General features: G+C 37.2%; 1 protein-coding gene and 1 long non-coding RNA gene across 2 annotated transcripts in view; both read left to right on the forward strand.

Annotated features, from left to right (window-relative positions):
• Positions 1–6,022: 6,022 nt before the first annotated feature.
• LOC122661995 (zinc finger protein BRUTUS-like) overlaps positions 6,023–21,074 on the forward strand; it is a 30,392-nt gene continuing 15,340 nt past the window's right edge. Inside the window, exons 1-11 of the mRNA XM_043857530.1 lie at positions 6,023–6,499; positions 9,748–9,957; positions 11,381–11,575; positions 11,697–12,064; positions 16,152–16,377; positions 16,696–16,864; positions 16,960–18,159; positions 18,294–18,465; positions 18,539–18,760; positions 18,843–18,980; positions 20,740–20,974. Of these exons, the coding sequence (XP_043713465.1) occupies positions 6,203–6,499; positions 9,748–9,957; positions 11,381–11,575; positions 11,697–12,064; positions 16,152–16,377; positions 16,696–16,864; positions 16,960–18,159; positions 18,294–18,465; positions 18,539–18,760; positions 18,843–18,980; positions 20,740–20,974 (3,432 nt within the window). The 5' untranslated portion in view covers positions 6,023–6,202. The remainder of the gene's footprint in view (positions 6,500–9,747; positions 9,958–11,380; positions 11,576–11,696; positions 12,065–16,151; positions 16,378–16,695; positions 16,865–16,959; positions 18,160–18,293; positions 18,466–18,538; positions 18,761–18,842; positions 18,981–20,739; positions 20,975–21,074) is intronic.
• On the forward strand, positions 19,202–19,716 carry LOC122662009. Its single transcript, XR_006332955.1, has 2 exons — positions 19,202–19,402; positions 19,577–19,716. It is a non-coding gene; the product is annotated as an uncharacterized LOC122662009 (long non-coding RNA).

Consider the following 21,074-nt stretch of genomic DNA (forward strand, 5'->3'; position numbering starts at 1 on the left):
TGTTTACATAGTTGAAAAACCATGTTTTGACTCAAACGTGTCATTCGAATCAAGTAAAAAAAAAACATGAAACTTACCAACAACTACCTGAATTGTTATTGTCTACAGTTTCTTGACCGATGCGATTCCTTAGTGCCTCTCACAAGAGGGGAGTGGGACCCACTCGGGGGCACCTGATCGAATACTCTATCCAGGTGGGGTCTACCCTCCTCTTGTGAGAGGCACTAGGGAACCACACCGGTCAGGGAACCGCATAGAAAAAAAATTCACAATTGCCTAGTTCAGTTGGTGAGCCGTGGTGTGCTTCATGCCCATGTTCACCAGGAGGTCTTGACTTCGAGTCTCCTGGATGGTACCTTATCCCCTCCCTGGTTCATTCCCCCCCCCCCCCCTTCTATAGAAAATATATATATAAAGCTCTCAATTCCAAAAAAAACATGAAACTTGGTCAAAAGTCATGAAGATTCACACAAGTTTAAGAAATGACCAGACCAGGTCTTAATCAATCCAAATATTCATTGATTCAATGTTTTTGCCCATGTAGTGTGAAATTCATCGAATCTAGTTTCTTTACATTGGACTATATATTACTCATAGACCATAAGTTTGGTCTACAACTAAATAAAACTTTATAATTTGTGTTCATTATCTTCAATATTAGCCCCTTTTTTCCTCTCATGTGTGAAACAATTATACCTCACTCCCTTCCCTAAATAAGAAAAGTAGAAGGAAAATATTAAAAAATGACTCGCCTTGATTAGGTTTGACTCGCTTGAGTCATCAGATTTTGAAAAAGGGCTAGTTGAGGTGAAAAAACATGATTTCCCAACTATGACTTTTTTTAAAATATATTTCACTCTCCAAGTAAATATTTGTATTTTTCTTATCATCAAATGATAAAAATGATTTTTTTTTTTTTTTTGTTTCACTTCTAGGAAAATATTTGCATTATTCTTGATGTAATCAAAATTGGTGAAAAATCCTATTTGTACTCGAAAATGCGCAAGCAATGATCATTTTTGACAATGATATAATATTAAATTATTTTTAAATTATTTTAAAAATATATTTTCTTTTTACTCTTAACTTAAAAAATTTTTGAGACAAAACAAGAGCCAATCAAAAGAAGAAAAAAACAAGTTCTTAGTTCACCATTTTATTCTTGGTAAAGAGTTCACCATTTTAGTTAATTACCAAGATGCACTCTTATTACCTTAATAATCCATATTCTTGGGAGCACTAATTAGCCTCAATTAATGCATAACTCACTTTTTAATATAAGTATCATGTGATTTTCACAGCAAAAGGTCTTTTTCTACTTTTGCCATATGGCAAGGTGATATAGCAATTATAATGGTAGGATACGCTAGCAATTGACTCATGTCAAATTAATTGCCATGACACCAGAGTATTATTTTCTCTCTCATGTTATAGCCATGTGGATCTCATGTGAATGATATTGTCATCTGCTCAGCTATTGATGTGATGTGTAGATTCATCCCTCCATACGCCACACTGGCATCATAGGGAATCCTCTCCCTTTAATCATGTATGCCTCATGTATTTGTATATTTCCTTTCTATTTCAATCAGTCATTTGTTCTCAAACCATTTTCAAAATTCTTTCAAAAGTTTATGGGATAAAGAATGCCACCCGCACGCCATCTCTGTGCCAGACACAAGGGTGCGTTAAATGACTATCGCACCCCTGGAAAGACAGAAATGACCAAGAGTGCGACTATCATTTACGCACCCCTATGTATAAGTGTAAAGGTTGCATGTGCTACGCGACTGGATGACGTTTTCCTCCCAAAGTGTATGTCTGTTTTGGCTTAAACCTGACATACGTACAATTAGGGGGCTATGTAAGAGGGCTTTCCATGTGGACCATGCAATAAACTAGAGTCATTATTTCACCTACCAAGGTTTAAACATTTAGAGTGAAACATAATTGTTGCATGCTTCTTAATCAATACGAGGCACATTACCTATTAATATAAAGAATTACAAAATAATAAAAATAATAATAATAATATTATTATTATTATTATTAATGCTATCTAATCAATGGATCCTACGCCCAAACACAGGAGCGTGTGAAATTACCACCTCATCCTCATAAAATAAAAAATCTTATCCATATTAATGTCTCTGCTCTCGCTCTCATTGGCCCCCTGCGTTAGTGAAGGGGTTACATTATCAGGCAACGATATCTTGCCTTAATAATAATTTCATAAAATAATCCCCACGAGTTAACGGTTGACAATTTTTTAAAATTACATCCTTGATATTTTTTTTTTTGGGTGTAGAATAAACCAGTTAAAGCAAGAAATGGAAACTCAACTCAATTATGCTTTATCCCAAAAAAATGGGAAATATTACATGAATCATTTTAAAATTAGACCCTAATTTTTTAGTATATTTAGTAATGATACAATTTACATGTAATTTTTATTTTACTTTTTAAACCAAAGGGTAATAGATGCAAAATAAAATGAAATTTAATTATCAAATATGGTGTGATTTGAAATTAGTGTTGTAGTCACATGCGGTAACGATTACAAAAATTTCTTTTTCTAGTTTGAAAATTTCCATTCTCTTCCTTCATTTAGTTCTCCTTGCATCCAAACGACGCCTAAAAGGCAGCCCCGGTATGTATCAAGTCCTCAAGCGGTGGGTGGAAGAACCATTATGTTGACCATGGCAAAACCATTGTAAGTCATGATCCATTTAATTTGTTAGAATCAGTGCATGGCCCATGGAAGGATGAAATTCTCAACTTTCTTGTGTCTAAAAGCAACAAATGGTGGACTAAAAAGATACACAAAGACAAATTTTCCTTTTCCTTTTCCTTTGGTTAAGCACTAAGCACTGCAGATCCATTCCGACTGCACTATGATTTCTTATAGGCTAATTTAGTTGCCACGTGGCATATCAAGTGGAGTTTAAATTTTAATTAGGAGTAAGATCCACTTTCACCGACTATAGTTTATTAAGTTTTAACCAATTTCAATACTATTATCAGATGTAAAAAGGAAAGGCCAAAAAAAAAAATGAAAAACAACTGTCCGGGGGTGTGGCTTACGCCAGCATTCCCATTAGTCTATCTCTCTCTTACCCATATGGAGAAAAAATATTGATTAGGTATGGCCATTAAAATTACAAGGAAAACTTTTGCCATCCAAGAAGAAAAATATGATTTAACAACTTTAAGGGGTGTTGTTCTCTGTGCCGCAGTGCAGGCTGCGCGCCTGTGCCCAGGCATATGGGGGTGGACACAATAACCACCCTGCCCCCTAAGTGGCAAGCCCATGTGCTTGGGCTCAGCCTGTGCTGCGGCACAGCGAATATTCTCCCTTATTTAGATCACGAAATTAAATATGTAACCAATACATGTTGTCTTCTCTCTCTTCTCCCTTTGAAATGATTCCCTATCCTTCAAAAGGGAAGAGGTAGATTGAAGAGGGAGATAGACACTTAAAGGGTGCTAGCATACTACATACTACTAGCATTTCCAACCTTTTCCCTTAATACATAGAAAACAGATCTTTGAATTGTCAATGTAGGCTACACTAATACACATTCTCTCTCTCTCTCTCCACCCTCCATTGATGAATTGTCTCCCGCCCGCCTCACGAGTGGTCGGTTCCCCACCTTGCAAACCCGATATTACTCTCCCTTAAGGCCTTAATATATCTTTTCTTTTAAAAGAAGACAAGGATTCCCATGCTGCCATTGTGGAGAATTCTCCTACGTCACACCAATGGTGATGATGAAAATAGAATCATCCACATGAGAAGACATGGTTATGGCAAAAAATGTTAAATTTAAAATATTTAAAATATATTTTATTTTTTAAGTTTCAAAAAATGTTTTGATTGCTTTGTTATGGTGTGAGACCTATATGATCAATAAAGTAATTGTTGAATTCCAAAGGGTAGTAACATCCTATGGGTACCCTAAAGTCCATTCACAGATGGATCAAGAATATTGATTGAGATTAATTCCATTTATGAAATTAATTTTCAATTCATGGCCATAGATTATGTCTTTCCCTTTATGGGGTTTTAAGACATTTTTTGATCTTTAGTGGGGAATGACCCTTTATGGGGTTTTAAGGCATTTCATGGTCTTTAGTGGGGAATGACTATGAATTAGGAATTAATTTTAAATTCATGTCCATAAATCTAATTCTCCAATTAAATTGGTCATTAGTGGGTGATTATTCTTGGGGATTCCAAGGATGTGTAAGTATCGATTTTGGGCCTATATAAATCCAACCAAATGCGTTGCAAAACACATATCTTTATACATATTCATGCTCATACTTTGCAATCACATAAAATCTTATTTTTCTTTTCTTTTTTTCTTCTAAGTCTGTGTACGGTTAGAGGGTTGCTGTGTTGAAGCTTTTGGTTCCTACAAGGGACTAGAAGAACTACTTTATCTTCTAGTTGGAGGTTGTTTTATCTTGGGGTAGGAGGCATCAATTACCTTAAAGGCAACACCACAAGTGTGACTCAACCTCAAACTTGTTCAAGTTGTTGCGGGTGTGAGTCAATATCAAATTCAAGTTTTGGTCTTCTCATTTCAGCCAAAGATCAATAACAACAACCTAGTCTCTACTGCTTAAGCTATTGTATTATAATTTGTGTTATTTCAATTGTTTGTAAGGAATTGTAATACAATTATCCAACAAAAAGAGAGAAATCAATAATAAAAAAGGAGGATGTTGTTCTCTGTGCCACAGCGTAGCATAAGCCTAGGCACATGGGGGTGGATGCAATGACCACCTTGCCCCCTGCAGAGGCTGCCCATGTGCTTGGGCGTAGGCTGTGCTGTGGCATAGAGAACACTTTCCCAAAAAAAATACTATATTAGAGGGTGAGGGTACACTGACAGCATTAGAAAAATTTTTCCTTAAAAAAACACAAATTATATAATACACATGTTTGTTCAAAAGAGAAAATATATATTTTTTTGGGTAAAGGGAGAAAATAAAATTTTGTGAGCATGGTTTTCATTCTCTCATGTAAAAGGAATCTCGTATTACATATATATCAATCACAACACATGAAACTATTTTTGTTAACAACAAGCCACATGAAGACACACACATGTTTAATTGCACGATAGCTCAAACCATGCTCACTTGGACATAGTGTGAAAATCTGTGGGAAAGTATCCTCACACCATGGTTTTAGTGCATGGTACCAGAATGGGTACCGGTCAATTTGGAAACTGATATGATATCGGATCAGTATCGACAAAGATTGATTGTATCGAACAAATATGCCCCTGATTCTCCTTTAAAAATAGATTTTTGACTATTTTACCCCTTATTCGTACCGTATCATCAATTCGATATTAACATAGAATCGAGATTGGTCATTTGTAAAACTGATATGTATTGCCCCGAAACAATACTGATACCTCAAACCCATACCCCACACGGCCACACCGCCTGCGTAGGGATATTTTCCCAAATGTCATACTCTCACGAGTCATTGAATACAACTAGTCGTAATGATGCTCCTGAAGTCCTGGAGTAAAAACTGTATGTGACCATTTTACCCCTATATTATTCACATTAGCCCGTCTCCCCAACCCTTTAAATTCTCTTTAGTTTTTTCTTTTCTTCCGGGCTACTGTTTGGGAACATTTCTTTATCCGTACCTTATCCAACTCATTTTGTTCAAAAAAGAAGAAGCTTTTGCGAGGGGACACAGTGGAAGCTTACGAGGAGGTTCCTAAACTAGCCATGATAAGACAACTCCTGTTCTGTGCCCTCCCTCGTGGAGTCGTGGTAGTTGAAAGCCTTTGAAGGGAAAAGTGTTTACGTGGCATTCATACGTGTCACTCGTCGCCCATGTCAGTCACGTGACACTTTTCGAAATCCCGCTTGCTGACGTGTAGGAGATATACAGCGTGGCAAAAATAGCCACGTGGCATAGACTATAAAAACGCTCTCTCATTCCAGTGTTCCCTCATCAACCGCAGTAAATTTCTCTCCTGTCGTTTGTTTCCCCGCTCCGTTTTCCCGTTGAACGAAATCGAAGAACGTAGAATAGCAAGACGACGCAACAGATTGCGAAAGATAGAAAGAGAGGAGATTTATGATTCTGGAAAATCTAGGGTTTTGAAAGTCTTCTTCTGCAATTTTGGATTTGGTTTCTGTTGGTGGTTGATATTTGTGTTCACTAATGGCGACTCCGTTAACAACGGGTCTTCAACATAGAGATGGAGGTTTAGCTTTAATGACCGGACCTGTAAATCCAGTGGATCCTTCTTCTTCTAAACCTTGCTTGAAGAATTCTTCTCAGAAATCTCCAATCCTTATCTTTATTTTCTTCCACAAAGCCATCCGTTCCTTGCTCGATGGGCTGCACCGAGCTGCTATGGCGTTTGCAACTGACCAGGACGGCGACATCCGACCACTGTTCGAGCGTTATCACTTTCTTCGCGCAATCTATAAGCATCACTGCAATGCCGAAGATGAGGTGCGCTAGCTAGTTTATGCAACTTTGCTTACCTCGCAAAATGATAGAATGAGATTTGAGATCCTTAGGGCTCAATTCTTGTTTGTCTTTTGTTTTTCACCTGAATTTAATGCGTTTGAGTGGTTCTTTGTTACCTGGATAATGTTTTTTTTTTTTGACTGGATTCGCTCTTTTGTTAGTTTCAGTTCGTGTGTTATTCCCTTATATGATTTAGGACAGGTTGGGCAATTGAATTCTCGTAAATTCGTCCCTTGTTCCTCGTGTCGTGTAATCATTTGCTTTTTTAATCATCAGGAAACAATAGTTATATTAACCATTTGTTATTAAATTCTGATTAATCTTAGATTCATGTCGGACAAAGGATTGCAAGTAATAATCGTGAGCGGCCTTTCCTTTATGATCACGTTTTTCTCTTATTGTCTTCTATGTAATTCCTGGATACTGCCTAAGTGATGTTGCTGCGGTCCCATACTACTGTAAACGCTTCAAAAATTTTCATCTGGAAGTTGCTCTTACGCTATAATGTGGTGGTGCTTTTGAGTACGATACACTCATTTCCTTTTCCTGTGTTATGGACTATCGTTTTACAGTTCAGTATAGATATTTAATGAGTGCATGCATTGTAAAATCTGCATCTGAGCTGAGAATACAAACTCCTTTTGTTAGAGATTCCTGAGAAGTTTTGTATTGGTTGGGAATAACTGCTGAATTCAACTTGGATAGGATTTTTTTCTTAATTATTTGGGTTTACCTGTACTATAGTCCTATCCAATTCTAGCAATAGCTTTTCATGTGCCTTATAGGCAACACATAATCCAACTGGAAAGTTCATACTCTACCGCCAAAACAATTTATTTCCAACACTCCCCCAAGATATCTGTTTGTTTCTCGATTGAACTCTGTTTTAATTTTAATTCCCCCTTTCTTTCCCTTTTACTTTCTATTTTTTTGGTGCTGAAATCTCTTTTGAGTTTATTTTCTAGAAAACAAAGGGAAAGTAGTATTTGGGCCTGTTACTTCTGAGACATATCCTTTATTTGGGCATGTTACTTGTGTGACATTTCATTTCTCTGCAGCACTGCTATTGATTATTTAATCTAGGGTATTGGATAAAAAGAAAACTGAAACATCACAAACCCCATTTCTTCAATTCCAAAGTGAGATAGAAAACATAAAAGTGACCTAATTGAGGCAAATTATGCAAAATAAATTTCAAAACCTTAGTAACCTTGAAGGTTATTGAATCTTGGATTGAAAGCTTTTACACTAACTTGAATGACAGTAGCTCAGATTGATAATATCAGATATACTGCAAACAAATAGCAGTATATCAGCAGCAATAACAGGTATGGGTAAGCATTGATGAGGCCTTCAAGAAGGTTCTCCCAATCTGAATCCAAAATATCAAATAAATATCTGATTAAATCGTAGCCTCTGATCTATATATATAGACCTATTAAAAGAACCTAAAATAAATAGAAAAAGAAAAAGGAATAAAGGCACTCTACTTGTGGACCAGTAGTCCACTTAAATTAGACTAGTTTTGCCTTTATTTTTTAATACTAAAATGTCCAAATATCTAGCTCAACTTGGTTTCTTTAGATAAGACCAATAAAAAAGCTTACAATTTAACCCCTTATTTAAAACTGACCCAAAGTATCCTAATCTAAGAGAGAAGAGGGGTGAGGATGTTGGGTTTCCACACGGAAGGCGGAAGTCACAGCTGCTACCCCATTCCCTCTCAACAATTTGTCTGCGGCAAATCTAGACATCTGAATCCTAGACGACAGATGTGAGTAGCTCGATGTGGAGACTTATAGGTACTTGGGCATCCTCTCCTTAACGGCTAGCTTTTGAAACAGAGGAACTGCGCTTATAAAAATTTATTATTTTTCTCTCATAAATGGTTTGAAAAAAATGGAGTTTCTGCCGCCTTAGAGACTTGAATACTAGGTTCTGATAAGACTTAAGGTTCAAGTCATAAATCATGAGGATGATTGAAAAGTCGTAGGATTCTTAAATGAGATTCCTTGTTTTGGATTCAAAATGTTAGGTTGAGATTGGATTCAAAGCAAACTGAGAGTAGTAATGTTTAATCATAATTGATTAAAGCGGACAATCAATGGTTATCTGAATTGTTTTGCAAGGAGAAAAAATTTTGACTGAATTTCTCTTCAGTCAGTGCTTTAACAATTGTGGTGAACCGATTTCCAATAGAGGTTGCTTATGAGTCTGCAAGGGTAGTGAATGAAGTGACTAGGCTTCTTTCTAAACTCCCAGGATACTTGATAGAATATGAATTTCTTTATAAGAAAGAGTCGTCATAAAGTTATAATAACTTATTATAGAACTAAATTTACTACATTAGTATATTTTCTAGCAATTATACCCTACGACATATTCTCATACTTATGAATTGTAGAATAGAGTTACCATAATTCCATCATATTAGTAGAGTTCTGGACATTATCCGACAAAAGGACCAAACCAAACATCAAGCCAGAAAAATGAGAAGACAAGGACAATTGCAGTAATGAACTAGGCTTCTTGAAGGTTCTTAACTGCAAACATGTATATCAGGACTAAAATGTGCCAGACCAGGTTAGAATCAGGTCAGTTGCTAGACAGCAGGTTGACCTGACCCATAATACCTTAATTTTCTCAAATGAAAAGATGTAGATATTCTGTCCTATTTGTCTTCATAAATACATGTATCAAAATCAGAAAACAGGCATAAAGTTTCTGATATGCTAATATTTGGTAAGCTGTTCCATTGGCACATTATTGAAGTTAAAGTTTTGTGTTTTAATATTAGGTTTTACTAAATAAGAAAGATAATATCGTTAGCTTTCGTTGATCATGCCTGTTAGTGCAATGCTCAACACCCCAAAATTTTGATGAAGATGAGCTTGTACATTTCTTTGCAGTCTATTTGTATAATATGCAAAATTTGAGACATGAACCTAGAAGTCTGGCCTATTTCGTCAAGCTCTTCAAAAGAAGATTACGACCAATTGATATTTTTTTTCAGGAAAAGGACTAATGGCTGGAAAAAAAACATGCTTAACCTTTTTGGATTCTTTCAAATCTTTTGGCGACACGTACTTGTAATAGTATCATATAAATTCTGACATTTACTATCTTTAAAGGCTCCTGCCTGAACTGAACCTGTTAAGAAATTTTAAGAAACTTTCTTCTCTCTTTTTGGTTATTAACAACATGTTGCAATTGCTTTTTTGAAACTTCAGGTCATTTTTCCAGCTCTTGATATACGCGTGAAGAACGTAGCACGGACATACTCCCTTGAGCACAAGGGAGAAAGCGATCTTTTCGATCAGTTGTTCGAGCTGCTGAGTTCAAAGACAAAAAATGATGAAAGCTTTCGGAGAGAGTTAGCTTGTTGCACAGGAGCCCTTCAAACATCCGTTAGTCAGCACATGTCCAAGGAAGAGGAGCAGGTATTGATTTTTTTTCCCCTCTAATCACTAATGTACACAATTTTCTCATTGTATTTTAATAATCTATGTGGTGAACTCTATACTATAAATAGGGAATTTCCTTTGGGTGCTTGTATTCTTTGATTTGAGTATGCGATGGAACTGGAGTTATACAATCTTAATACTTGAGTGCATAGATAAGAAAATGTAATGGATCAATATGTGGATTGGTGGCAGATATTTTCTCCATCCCACTCTAATTTTTTTTCCACTTCAATAATAACTTTACTTGCTAATAAAAGTAATACTTACCCAAATAAATAAATAACTTTACTTGTTTTCTTAGACATACCTCATAATAACATTATTCCTAATAGAATTGGTACTTACCCAAATAAATACATAACATTACTTGTTTTCTTAGGCATACCTCATCTTTAACAATGCTGATCATCTACATTGGTATCTAATCAGTTCCAATATTTTGACATTTTCCTAATTACTTTGGTTGTAGGAGATCATATCATGTGTACTATCTTCAAAATTTTTTTTTTCTGCTCCAGGATTTAGCTTATTTGCATTATTAAGCTTGGTCAGACATGATCTAATGCCACCACGATATCATATGTTTTCAACAGATAAGACACCACTATCCTTCCATTAACTTATTGTGATTTCTACTTGCTACAACCTCTCCCCTCCCCCCCCTGAAAAAAGGAATCTTACTTCAATGCTTTAGTGCAGTTATCTTGATTCTTGACACTCGAAAATATGAGTTATATCAATATCTAGAACATTCACTATTAACTGCAAAATGACATGGTCATATCCTCGTCATACTTGAGTAACATACCTTTGACTTCCTATGTACACGAGGTTCTTAATTCTGAGACTGTTACTTAAATGCTTTACTCAATATCTTTATTAATTCCTTTTCCAAGCATATCCTTGTTGGAGTGGGTGACATATGTTCTAGCTTCTGTGTGCAAAAGGTTTGCAATTCTGAGACTCTCACTATCATGCATTATTCAAACTTCCTAATTTTTTTCTAAATCTACACTAAGCATATTATCACACTGTAAAGGACATCAGGATTTCAAGTTGTCTTCCTTTTTGGCATGCGAGGAACCAAAAGAAAAAAGGATGAAATTAAACAGTAAATGATGACCTAGACTTGGCTGTTGAGTTTAATGTTAAAACACGTGCAACAAACTACATTTTGAAGTTTTAACTTATAACCAAAGTTCTCGGATTGTTGTCTTCTAGTGCATCCATTAATCAAGTCACTATGGGATGGCAAAGATTCCCTATGTGCTCATATGCTTTCAAAATCTATTTCTGCATTCTCGTCCATCTACAATCATGAAAATGTAGATATATAATATTAAATCACGCATGTTAAAAATGAACTTGAATAATATCAGTTTGTCTTTGGTTGTGGCAGGTCTTTCCCTTGCTCATTGAGAAGTTCTCATTTGAAGAGCAGGCTTCTATAGTCTGGCAATTTTTGTGCAGCATTCCTGTGAATATGATGGCAGAATTCCTTCCTTGGCTTTCATTTTCTATTTCATCTGATGAACATCAAGATATGCTGAAGTGCTTGTGCAAGATAGTCCCAGAAGAGAAGCTTCTTCAACAAGTAAAGTGTTTGATCTTGGCATGGGAAATTTCTTTTGTAGCTTAAAAAATATTATATTTTCTGTTTGGTTATGTTTTCTTAACTTTACATTGTGGTTGACTACAACTCGTGTTAAATGAAGGTTATATTTACATGGATGGAAGGAAAAAAGATATCTGGTATTCATAAAAACTGTGAAGATGATTCTCAGCTTCAGTGTTCTGTAGATTCTGGGGTGGGCATGTCAATTGATCAGACCGAGCAAGGATCCTGTGCATGTGGATATTCAAAGATTGGGAAAAGAAAATATTTGGATTCAAACAGTGATGTTACTGATTCTACTGAGTTACATCCAATAAATGAAATATTGCTTTGGCATAGTTCTATAAAAAAAGAGTTGAATGATATAGCAGAGGAGGCTAGGAAGATACAACGTTCTGGAGATTTTTCTGATCTATCAGCTTTCAATGAGAGGCTACAATTTATTGCTGAAGTTTGCATCTTTCATAGGTATCCTTTTCATCATTCTTGCTTTTGTTGCAGTTCCTTTTCTGTTCACAAGTTATCATACTCTCAAAGTATGAGGGTCTTCACACTGTATGGTGTCGCTTCCAGAACTTGGCTTTATTTTGAGGTAGTTGAATCTGATAAAGAAAATGACAAATTGTGAAATGATTTCCCTCTGTATTATGTTTGTGAAGAAATTCCTTGGTTTGATAACAAATTGATCATTACTTGTGGCAGTCCACTGTCCCAACAAAAAAAATAAGGAATATCTAGTCTCGGCATAACTTGTGGATATGCTCGACCACAGTATTACAAGGGCTTGGATTCTCCTTGAAACCCGTGGTTTAATGTTTGAAGAACCACCTGTTGCCAAAGTTTGAATATCCTGTTGAAGTAAAGCTAGTCCACTGGTAGCTTAACTGATGCAGATTCGTGGCTGAACCGGCTTGACCCTTTTGGCAATCTAGACCTAGATGAACCAGGTCCAATTGGGTTTTTCGGTTCAGTAGGATATTATAGCTATTTATTTATTTAGATTTATTATTGGGATTTTATCTTGTAATCTTTTATTTTAAATGGGCTACTTAGTGGTAGAGTCCTTTCCATGTTTTAGTATAGGCTAATTCATGGCAGAGTTGATTTAGGAATTTATTTCAGTCTTTAAATACAAGGTTGTAACCTACGCAAGATTTAGATTTGGAGAATGAATTGAGTTTGCTGGTTTGAAGCCTCCGTAGCCCTTGGTAACTTGTGCGAGCCCCTCCCTCCTAATGTAAGAGTAGGATACTAGTCCCAAATACCCACAAATCCAAAATAGGAACAAGAGGCAGATTAGAAAGTTAATGAAATCAACCAAACCAGCCAAAGGAATTCTCCCAGCTTTGGATCGAATGATGCTTGTATAGGGAAGAAACACTGCTGAAAATCTCACTCAATTCTGGTGGTGGGATTGAGAGATATGGAAGCAATACCAAATTAGAAGGTTAAGCCTTGCTGGCCAAACCAGGCATCAGCTTGGGCACAAATCTGGATCGAGTGATGGTCTTGTTGAGAGGAAGCTCTGCAGCAAATTGGATGTGATTCTGATGGACAGAAGTTGAGTTATGAGATGAGAGTAAAATAGAAGGTTTAGACTTAGGGTTTAATCAAGCCAGCAGAATTGGCCAGAATTGGGACCGAATAACACTCCAATCAGGCAGATGGTTGAAGAATCACAGCAGCAGTCACCAACAGAGCTCGAACAGGGTAGGAGGGAAAAAGGAAGAAGATAGGAGGAAGGAGGGATAAAGATTCTTCGGCTCTCTCAGCCAGGTTTCTCAACCCTTCAAGTCACAATCAACACTTGAGAAAGGAATCATATTTGCTAAAAGCAATCTTCATTCAACTCTATAAATTGTGGGAGGCTTCTAAAGGCTGTTACATATAAATAAAAAGCATAGCTTGCATCTCAAGCTTTAACAAAAACAGAAACTACTTAGAAATAGAAACTAATAAAACTTAGTAACTAGGAAAGACATGAATTAGAAACTACTAAATACTAATTGATTCTAAAGCCTTCAAATCTCCTCAATTGAATCATGTCGACCCCACTTTAAATGGCTTAATAGGTGCAGCCGAACTCCATAGCTTGTGGTTCCCACCCTTTTAAGTTGTGTCCATTCAGTTAAAAAGACTTAAAGACATTGACAAAACTGCCCCCACGATTCGTCTAGTAATATTCTCACCAAGCCCAATTAAGGGGATGTGACACTTTTCACGTGAACAGTGCTTTGGCCTCTTTTTCTTCATGTTTTGTCCTACATCACCCCCCTCTTATCTCGTTTTGTTCTTCTCTCTAAACCTCTCTTTACTTCTCCTCCCTTCTTCTTCTTCTTCTTCGCTATTACTTGTGTTGCTGTTTGGTTGAGTACAAACTGCTAGAACTCCTTGGAATCTGATTCATTGATTCTGAGATTTGGGAGTTTATTTGCTACCTCTGGGTGACATGATCTTTAGATTTCCTGCACCTTAATGGCACTTCTATTGAGAGAGCAAACCCTGCAACCCGATCTGGCTGCTACAGCTGTGCCTGGTCTGATTTCAGAAGATTTTATTTGATCCTACAGCTGATTAACTGACTGGCTGTTGGTTGCCCTACATAGGTTTCTTGAGTCAGTTACCTTTTTTCAGATTTGTAGGTTGATTGGAGCTCTTGATTTGGAAACCTCCATATTGAAACCTAAGCCCTTTCCGCCGCTGGTTCTACTCCAAGGTTGAAGACGATGTTGGTTCCCCTTGTTTTATTAGATTTAATTAATTCCCTTAACTCTACTTTTCTTATTACCCTCCCACATCTTCCAAAAATGCTCCTCCCTCATCATACGTGCTATTCCACTTGCTGGTTTGTTTCTTTGTTAGATTGTCTTTAATTTACAGAATTACCATCCACTCACTATTTGAGTCATGTAGTATTCGGGTGGGCCCATAAGTGATCTGAACCGGGTTATTGGAACCCCGGATTGCACCATTAACCTCAAGTTGGATCTCACGTACAGAAATAACATTAAGCTTACACTTGGTTACAGCAGCAAGATCGTATAAAATCACCCAAACAGTAGGCTACCAATAAGGTCTTTGACACACAAGACACCTAATAGTCTGAAACATACTCCTAAGATGATATTCTGTCACAGGGAACAGAACAGTATAGCAGATTATACTATCGGCTGAACACAGAACTCTTAAAACTCAGAAATAAGACGAGTTACAAAATTAGTAACTAACAAACTCAGATGATCAGATCCTTCCAGTCGAAGGTTATAGACCTTGGGTAGGTGAACTCTTCAAAATTCCAGCCAAGGTTGATGGTTAGATCAAGAGATATGTGATAAATTCCAAAATAGCAAGTATGAATCAAAATTAGTAACTCAGTACCTTAATAGAATCTGGCTATTGGATAATCAAGAGTTTTTAATCGAAGGAGGTCTAGGGTTGTGGTACAAACATACCAAAACATGAACCCCAGCTACTGGTTGGATGATCAGATAATCTCCACTCACAGATGCTGTTCAGGAACACAGCACAAAAGGTGCTGCAGGTCTGTATTAAGTCTTCAAAGCCAGCTGCCAATGGAGAATCAATAACACAACCTTCTATCAAACAGTAACAATAATAACAGAGAACAGGGTTTCAGTACTCTCAGATGAAGGTTATTGCAGAACAATAAAAATAGAAACTAGGAAACTCAAAGGATAGAAGAAGGGAAGAAGAAGGGGAAGGGATATAACCAAGGCCTCTAACCTATGGCTTGGTCTATCTCTCACAGACCTGGGTATCTCATCGCACTGAATCACACGGCACAAGCACAGAGCTTTTTTTTTTTTTTTCTTTAAAACTCAAATCGTGTCCTTTGTCCAGCCCCTTCTCTTTATTAAATAGTAAAGCGACTATTACAAAATTGAAAACTTAAAAATAGGAACTACTCATCCTAAGATTTTTCTTCCAGAAACATTACAAATTAGAAAGTAGTACTAAAAGGAAACATGTTCTTAGCTATGTAATAAGATCTAGCCTAAAATCTCTTCAAAACGGAAATAGAAACTAACTAAAATCTAATTTGATCAATGACTAAGCAGCCAAATTAGAAGCTAAACCAAATAGCAACTAAATAAAATCTTCTCATTGCAGTTTTGACAGCTCAAATCTTCTTGATACTCACAATTGCAGCCTATATTCTTAGACACTCTCCAGTGGTCTCCATGCAAATAGCAGCCTGGCCACTTTTGAATATGCCTCATCGAATCCAGCAAAGGACCAGGCCAAACCAGACCAGATTAACTCAGGTCTGGACCTGGTTGGGCTGGCTGAACTCTGTCTTGATCATTTTCTTCTTCATGTTTCGATCTACATCACCGATGCATTTGATGGGCATCTTCGAAATGTCATGTTGTTAACACAGTTGTTCTTATTGGTTTTTTTTGCTTATTGCACAAAAAGTGTAAATAAATCTTAGAGATCATTCTGTTGCTACTATTGGACTTTATATATATATATATATATATATTCATTTTCATCTTTCTTAATTGAGAATTTCCTGCCACTCTGGATGCAGTATTGCCGAGGACAATGTTATATTCCCTGCAGTGGATGAGGAACTCTCTTTTGCTCAGGAGCATGCTGAAGAAGCAAGTCAGTTTAATAAGTTTAGGTGCTTGATAGAAAGCATACAAAGTGCCGGTGCTACCTCAACTTTGGCTGAGTTCTACACGAAGCTGTGTGCACATGCTGATCAAATAATGGACTCCATACAGAAGCACTTTCACAATGAAGAAGTACAGGTGAGCCTTATTTTTTGGTTCAATAATTAATCCTTCTAGTGTGTTTTGCAACAATTTTCAAGTTATGGGCAAAGATATTCCTGAATAGAGTGGTTGAGAGAACCAAGTCACCAACTGCATATTAACTATTGCTAGATAAGTTTTGAAGTCAGAAGCTTAATCACACATTATCAGATTTTGGATTCCCTAAAAGCAAGCCATTGCTGGGAACAACCTTAAAGTACCTCTTCTTTTTCTAGACGCTATCTAGCTTCAACCTTCCTGTCAAATTTTCCATTTTCTCTTAAAGGCATCTATTAATTCTTTTTGCATTTATAGGTCATTCCACTTGCACGAAAGCATTTTGTCCCCCAAAAGCAGAGAGAACTTATGTACCAGAGCCTATGTGTGATGCCCTTGAAATTGTTGGAGTGTGTCTTACCATGGCTTGTAGGATCACTAAGTGAAGTTGAAGCAAGATCTTTTCTTCGAAATATGTATTTGGCAGGTGTGTTCCTTATCTATGTTACTTTAAGAAAAGTTTTGGGCTACATATGCAGTGCTTTCTGGTACATCTCTGACTTATGTACTGATATGATACAGCACCGGCATCTGAGATGGCATTGGTAACACTTTTCTCTGGTTGGGCATGCAAGGGTCGTCCGGAGGATGTTTGTCTGTCTTCAAGTGCAATTGGTTGCTGTCCTGTAAAAAAGTTTATTGAAATCGAAGAAGACCTCAGTCAGCTGTCCTGTGCATGTGCCTCTCCATGTACCTCAAATGATGACCACAGGCCTATTAAACGTGGCAATATATCAGGATCATGCGAAAATAATATTGAAACTGTAAATACCCGTAAACCATCTGGTAGTAATCAGGCTTGTTGTGTCCCTGGTTTGGGAGTTACCAATGGCAACCGGGGAATAAGTTCACTTGCTGCCACGAAGTCTATGCGTACCTTGTCTGGCAATCTTTCTGCTCCATCTCTTAATTCCAGTCTTTTTGTTTGGGAAACAGATAATAGCTCTTCTGATATTGCTTACACATCACGACCAATTGATAACATTTTCAAATTTCATAAAGCTATTCGCAAGGATTTGGAATATTTAGATGCTGAATCTGGTAAGCTTAATGGTTGTGATGAGGCTTTTCTTCGGCAATTTAGTGGAAGATTTCGTTTATTATGGGGTCTTTACAGGGCCCATAGCAATGCTGAGGATGAGATAGTCTTCCCAGCATTGGAATCCAAGGAGAATCTACATAACGTGAGTCACTCGTATACTCTGGACCACAAACAGGAAGAAAAACTGTTTGAGGATATATCATCAGTTCTTTCTGAGCTTTCACAGCTGCATGAGTCCTTGAACAGTTCCAATATATCTGAGGATTCAACTAGAAGGAACTCTGATTCTTCTGCTGATCCTGGTTCTGAGTTTATGAGAAAACACAATGAATTTGCAACGAAGCTTCAAGGCATGTGTAAATCCATAAGAGTTTCACTGGACCAACATGTTATTAGGGAAGAACTTGAGCTATGGCCGTTGTTTGATACACACTTTTCTGTGGAGGAGCAGGAAAAAATTGTTGGCCGCATTATTGGAACTACAGGTGCAGAGGTTCTCCAGTCAATGTTACCATGGGTAACTTCAGCACTTAGTCAGGAAGAGCAGAATAAAATGATGGACACTTGGAAGCAGGCTGCAAAAAACACAATGTTTAGTGAGTGGCTTGATGAATGGTGGGAAGGAACTCCTGTGGCATCTCAGCAGAAAGCAAAATCAGAGAGTAGCATTTCTCAAGAAGGTTTGTGCAGTGACTTCTTCTGTTGCTTCTGTTGGCTCTTGTTTGGACTATACAGGTTGGGATAAAGTTAATATCTGATTATTTCAAGCTGATTTTGTGTTGGACTTCGCATTTATAATCTTATGCTATTTTAGGCACTGATATGCAAGAAAGCTTGGATCCGAGTGATCAGATGTTCAGGCCTGGATGGGGAGATATTTTTCGGATGAATCAAAGTGAGCTTGAGGCAGAGATACGAAAGGTCTCTCGAGACTCAACGCTTGATCCAAGGAGGAAAGCATATCTTATTCAAAATCTTATGACTAGGTATGTTTCTTTATACTAATTATATCTGGATCATGTATCGCGCATACTCTGATCAGTGTATTGGTTATGTTAGTCGGTGGATTGCAGCTCAGCAGAAGTTACCTCAAACAAGAACAGGGGAAGGTTTGAATGGTGAAGATGTGCCTGGATGCTCTCCATCTTTTCGGGATCCAGAGAAACAGGTGTTTGGGTGTGAGCATTACAAAAGAAACTGCAAACTCCTCGCTGCTTGCTGTGGAAAGTTGTTTACATGCAGGTTCTGCCATGATAAAGTCAGTGATCACTCAATGGATAGGTAATTTTTGGCATTCTGTATGGAAAATTCAGGTAGAATTTTTTTTTTCTTTAATAGTTGATAAACTGTGCCTTATTTGCAGGAAAGTAACATCGGAAATGATGTGTATGTCCTGCCTGAAGATTCAGGCAGTTGGACCAATTTGCACAACACCATCCTGCAATGGGCTTTCAATGGCAAAGTACTATTGCAATATATGCAAATTTTTTGATGATGAAAGGTAAGGGGCTTGTCATTGGAAACTCTCAGATCTCAATTGGCCATGCAAATGTATGTACAGGCTGGATAGAGAATTGTGCACAACCCCCAGTCACCCCCCTGCACACACACACACATAAACACAAAAAAAAAAAATGAAAAAGAAAAGGCCTTCTAAACCTTCCCCCCTCCCCCCTAAATTAAAATTTAAAAACTTCGGTTATGTATGTGAAGGTTTAATAGATGCACTTTATTTAAGAAGATTTCTTTTACATTCTAAAAAAGAATTTACTCCAAAGCACAGGGCTTATTTTTCTTGCTAGTCTTCCTTAGATGCAATTGGATTCAAAAGAATTCCTTGTAAGGATGATTTCTTCTCATAACTTTTCAGCTGCACAATACTTAGACATGTCTTTTGGTGGATAAAATATTATATAAAAAAATGTAAGGGAGAAGGTTCTCTGACAGCCGGAATAGAGGAGCACCAATGAGGTGAGACAAAATGGTATCATACATTGGAGGGCTGTGAGGTCATTTCATGTGAGGAGGAGAGAGAGAGAGACACAGAGATGCTAGTGTACCCTACCCCAGTGGCTCAGAGAACCTTTTCCCAAAAAGTAAACATCTCTATGAATTTTATATTTGTACAACTGGAAATGCCTAATTTTGGTACGCTGTTTCTTGGTAACGTAACTTTGTTATGGGATTTCAAAACTTCTGGAGGGTTCTTGTAGCCCATTTTATTATTGACTAATGAATCTGAAAAAACAATCCTCGAAAGTTCCTTTGGTGTCTCATTTAGGAATTTTTTATGGTCAGATTTCTATGTATCATTTTGTATAATCTGATTGTGGCAAGGTTAACTTGTTTGCTCATAGTAGAATAAATAAATAAATTGGTCACTGCTTGCACTCTTTGTATAATAATTAATAAAAGAAGCCCCACATTTTGTTAATAAGATTTTCTTAATAGTAAAAAGAGAAGAAATATGGCTAATACAGATACAACATCACAACATAGTATACAACAAGAAGATCAACAGCAGCAGGAATACAACGAAATGAGACTTTCTAAGAGACTAGACTGCAGGATAGGGGCACATATACAAACCCTCTCCAGTAGTCCCCCTCTAGCCGGGTCATCAGTTATTTAGTTAGCACAGATCGAAACCCAACATCTAAACATTAATGCAATCAAATAGAATAATAAGTTACCTTGGGTTGGTCCTGCACTTGTAAGTTGTAAATGACCGTTGTCCTGTTGGTTTTCAATCAATTTTTCGGTTCTGTGCTCATCAAAACTTGGTTTCCATTCAGAGACTACATGGTATATTCTATCTTGGAGCAAGACCTTAGAGAATAGAAATATTGTTTTTACCGTCCAGGTGGGGTAATATGTTGTTGGTCCTTAGAAGGTTCCAGTGTGACTGACCATTGCAGTAGCAGGTAGAAACTGCCTTTCCAGGAGTTGCTCATACCATAAAAAAATCTAGAAAAACTTCTTTTTGATTATTTCATACAGAAGTCTAAAGAATGCATAATTTTAGGTTGTTTGTAAAACAAAATGCCTAACGTTTCTTCTGTGGCTTCATCTCTCTAAGATTTTAGAATACTTGATTGCTTGAGGATCTAATGCTATGCTTTCTTGGATGACTGTTGAAGAAGATCCCTTGTCATATGTTCATTTATTTTTTCCTGCTTAGGTAGGACAGTGTGGATGACTGTTGGAGTATATTTCTTGGCATCTTTTTATTTATTTGATTTTCTGTTTGGCTTCTTCAGGACAGTATACCATTGCCCCTTTTGCAATTTATGCCGCGTAGGGAAGGGACTTGGCATCGATTTTTTTCATTGCATGACGTGCAATTGTTGCTTGGGGATGTCTTTAGTGGACCACAAGTGTTGGGAGAAAGGTCTTGAAACAAATTGCCCCATCTGCTGTGATTTTTTATTCACTTCAAGTGCTACAGTCAGAGCTCTTCCATGTGGGCACTTCATGCATTCAGCTTGCTTCAAGGTCTGCCATTTCTTCCCCCCCACCCCCCTTCCAACTGGCTTTTCCCTCTTAGATTTCTTTCCCCTATGCAAGAACACTCAATGAGTAGCTTGTACTTAGA

This window comes from Telopea speciosissima, chromosome 1 (genome assembly GCF_018873765.1).
Source record: "Telopea speciosissima isolate NSW1024214 ecotype Mountain lineage chromosome 1, Tspe_v1, whole genome shotgun sequence".
NCBI classification, from domain to species: Eukaryota; Viridiplantae; Streptophyta; class Magnoliopsida; order Proteales; family Proteaceae; genus Telopea; species Telopea speciosissima.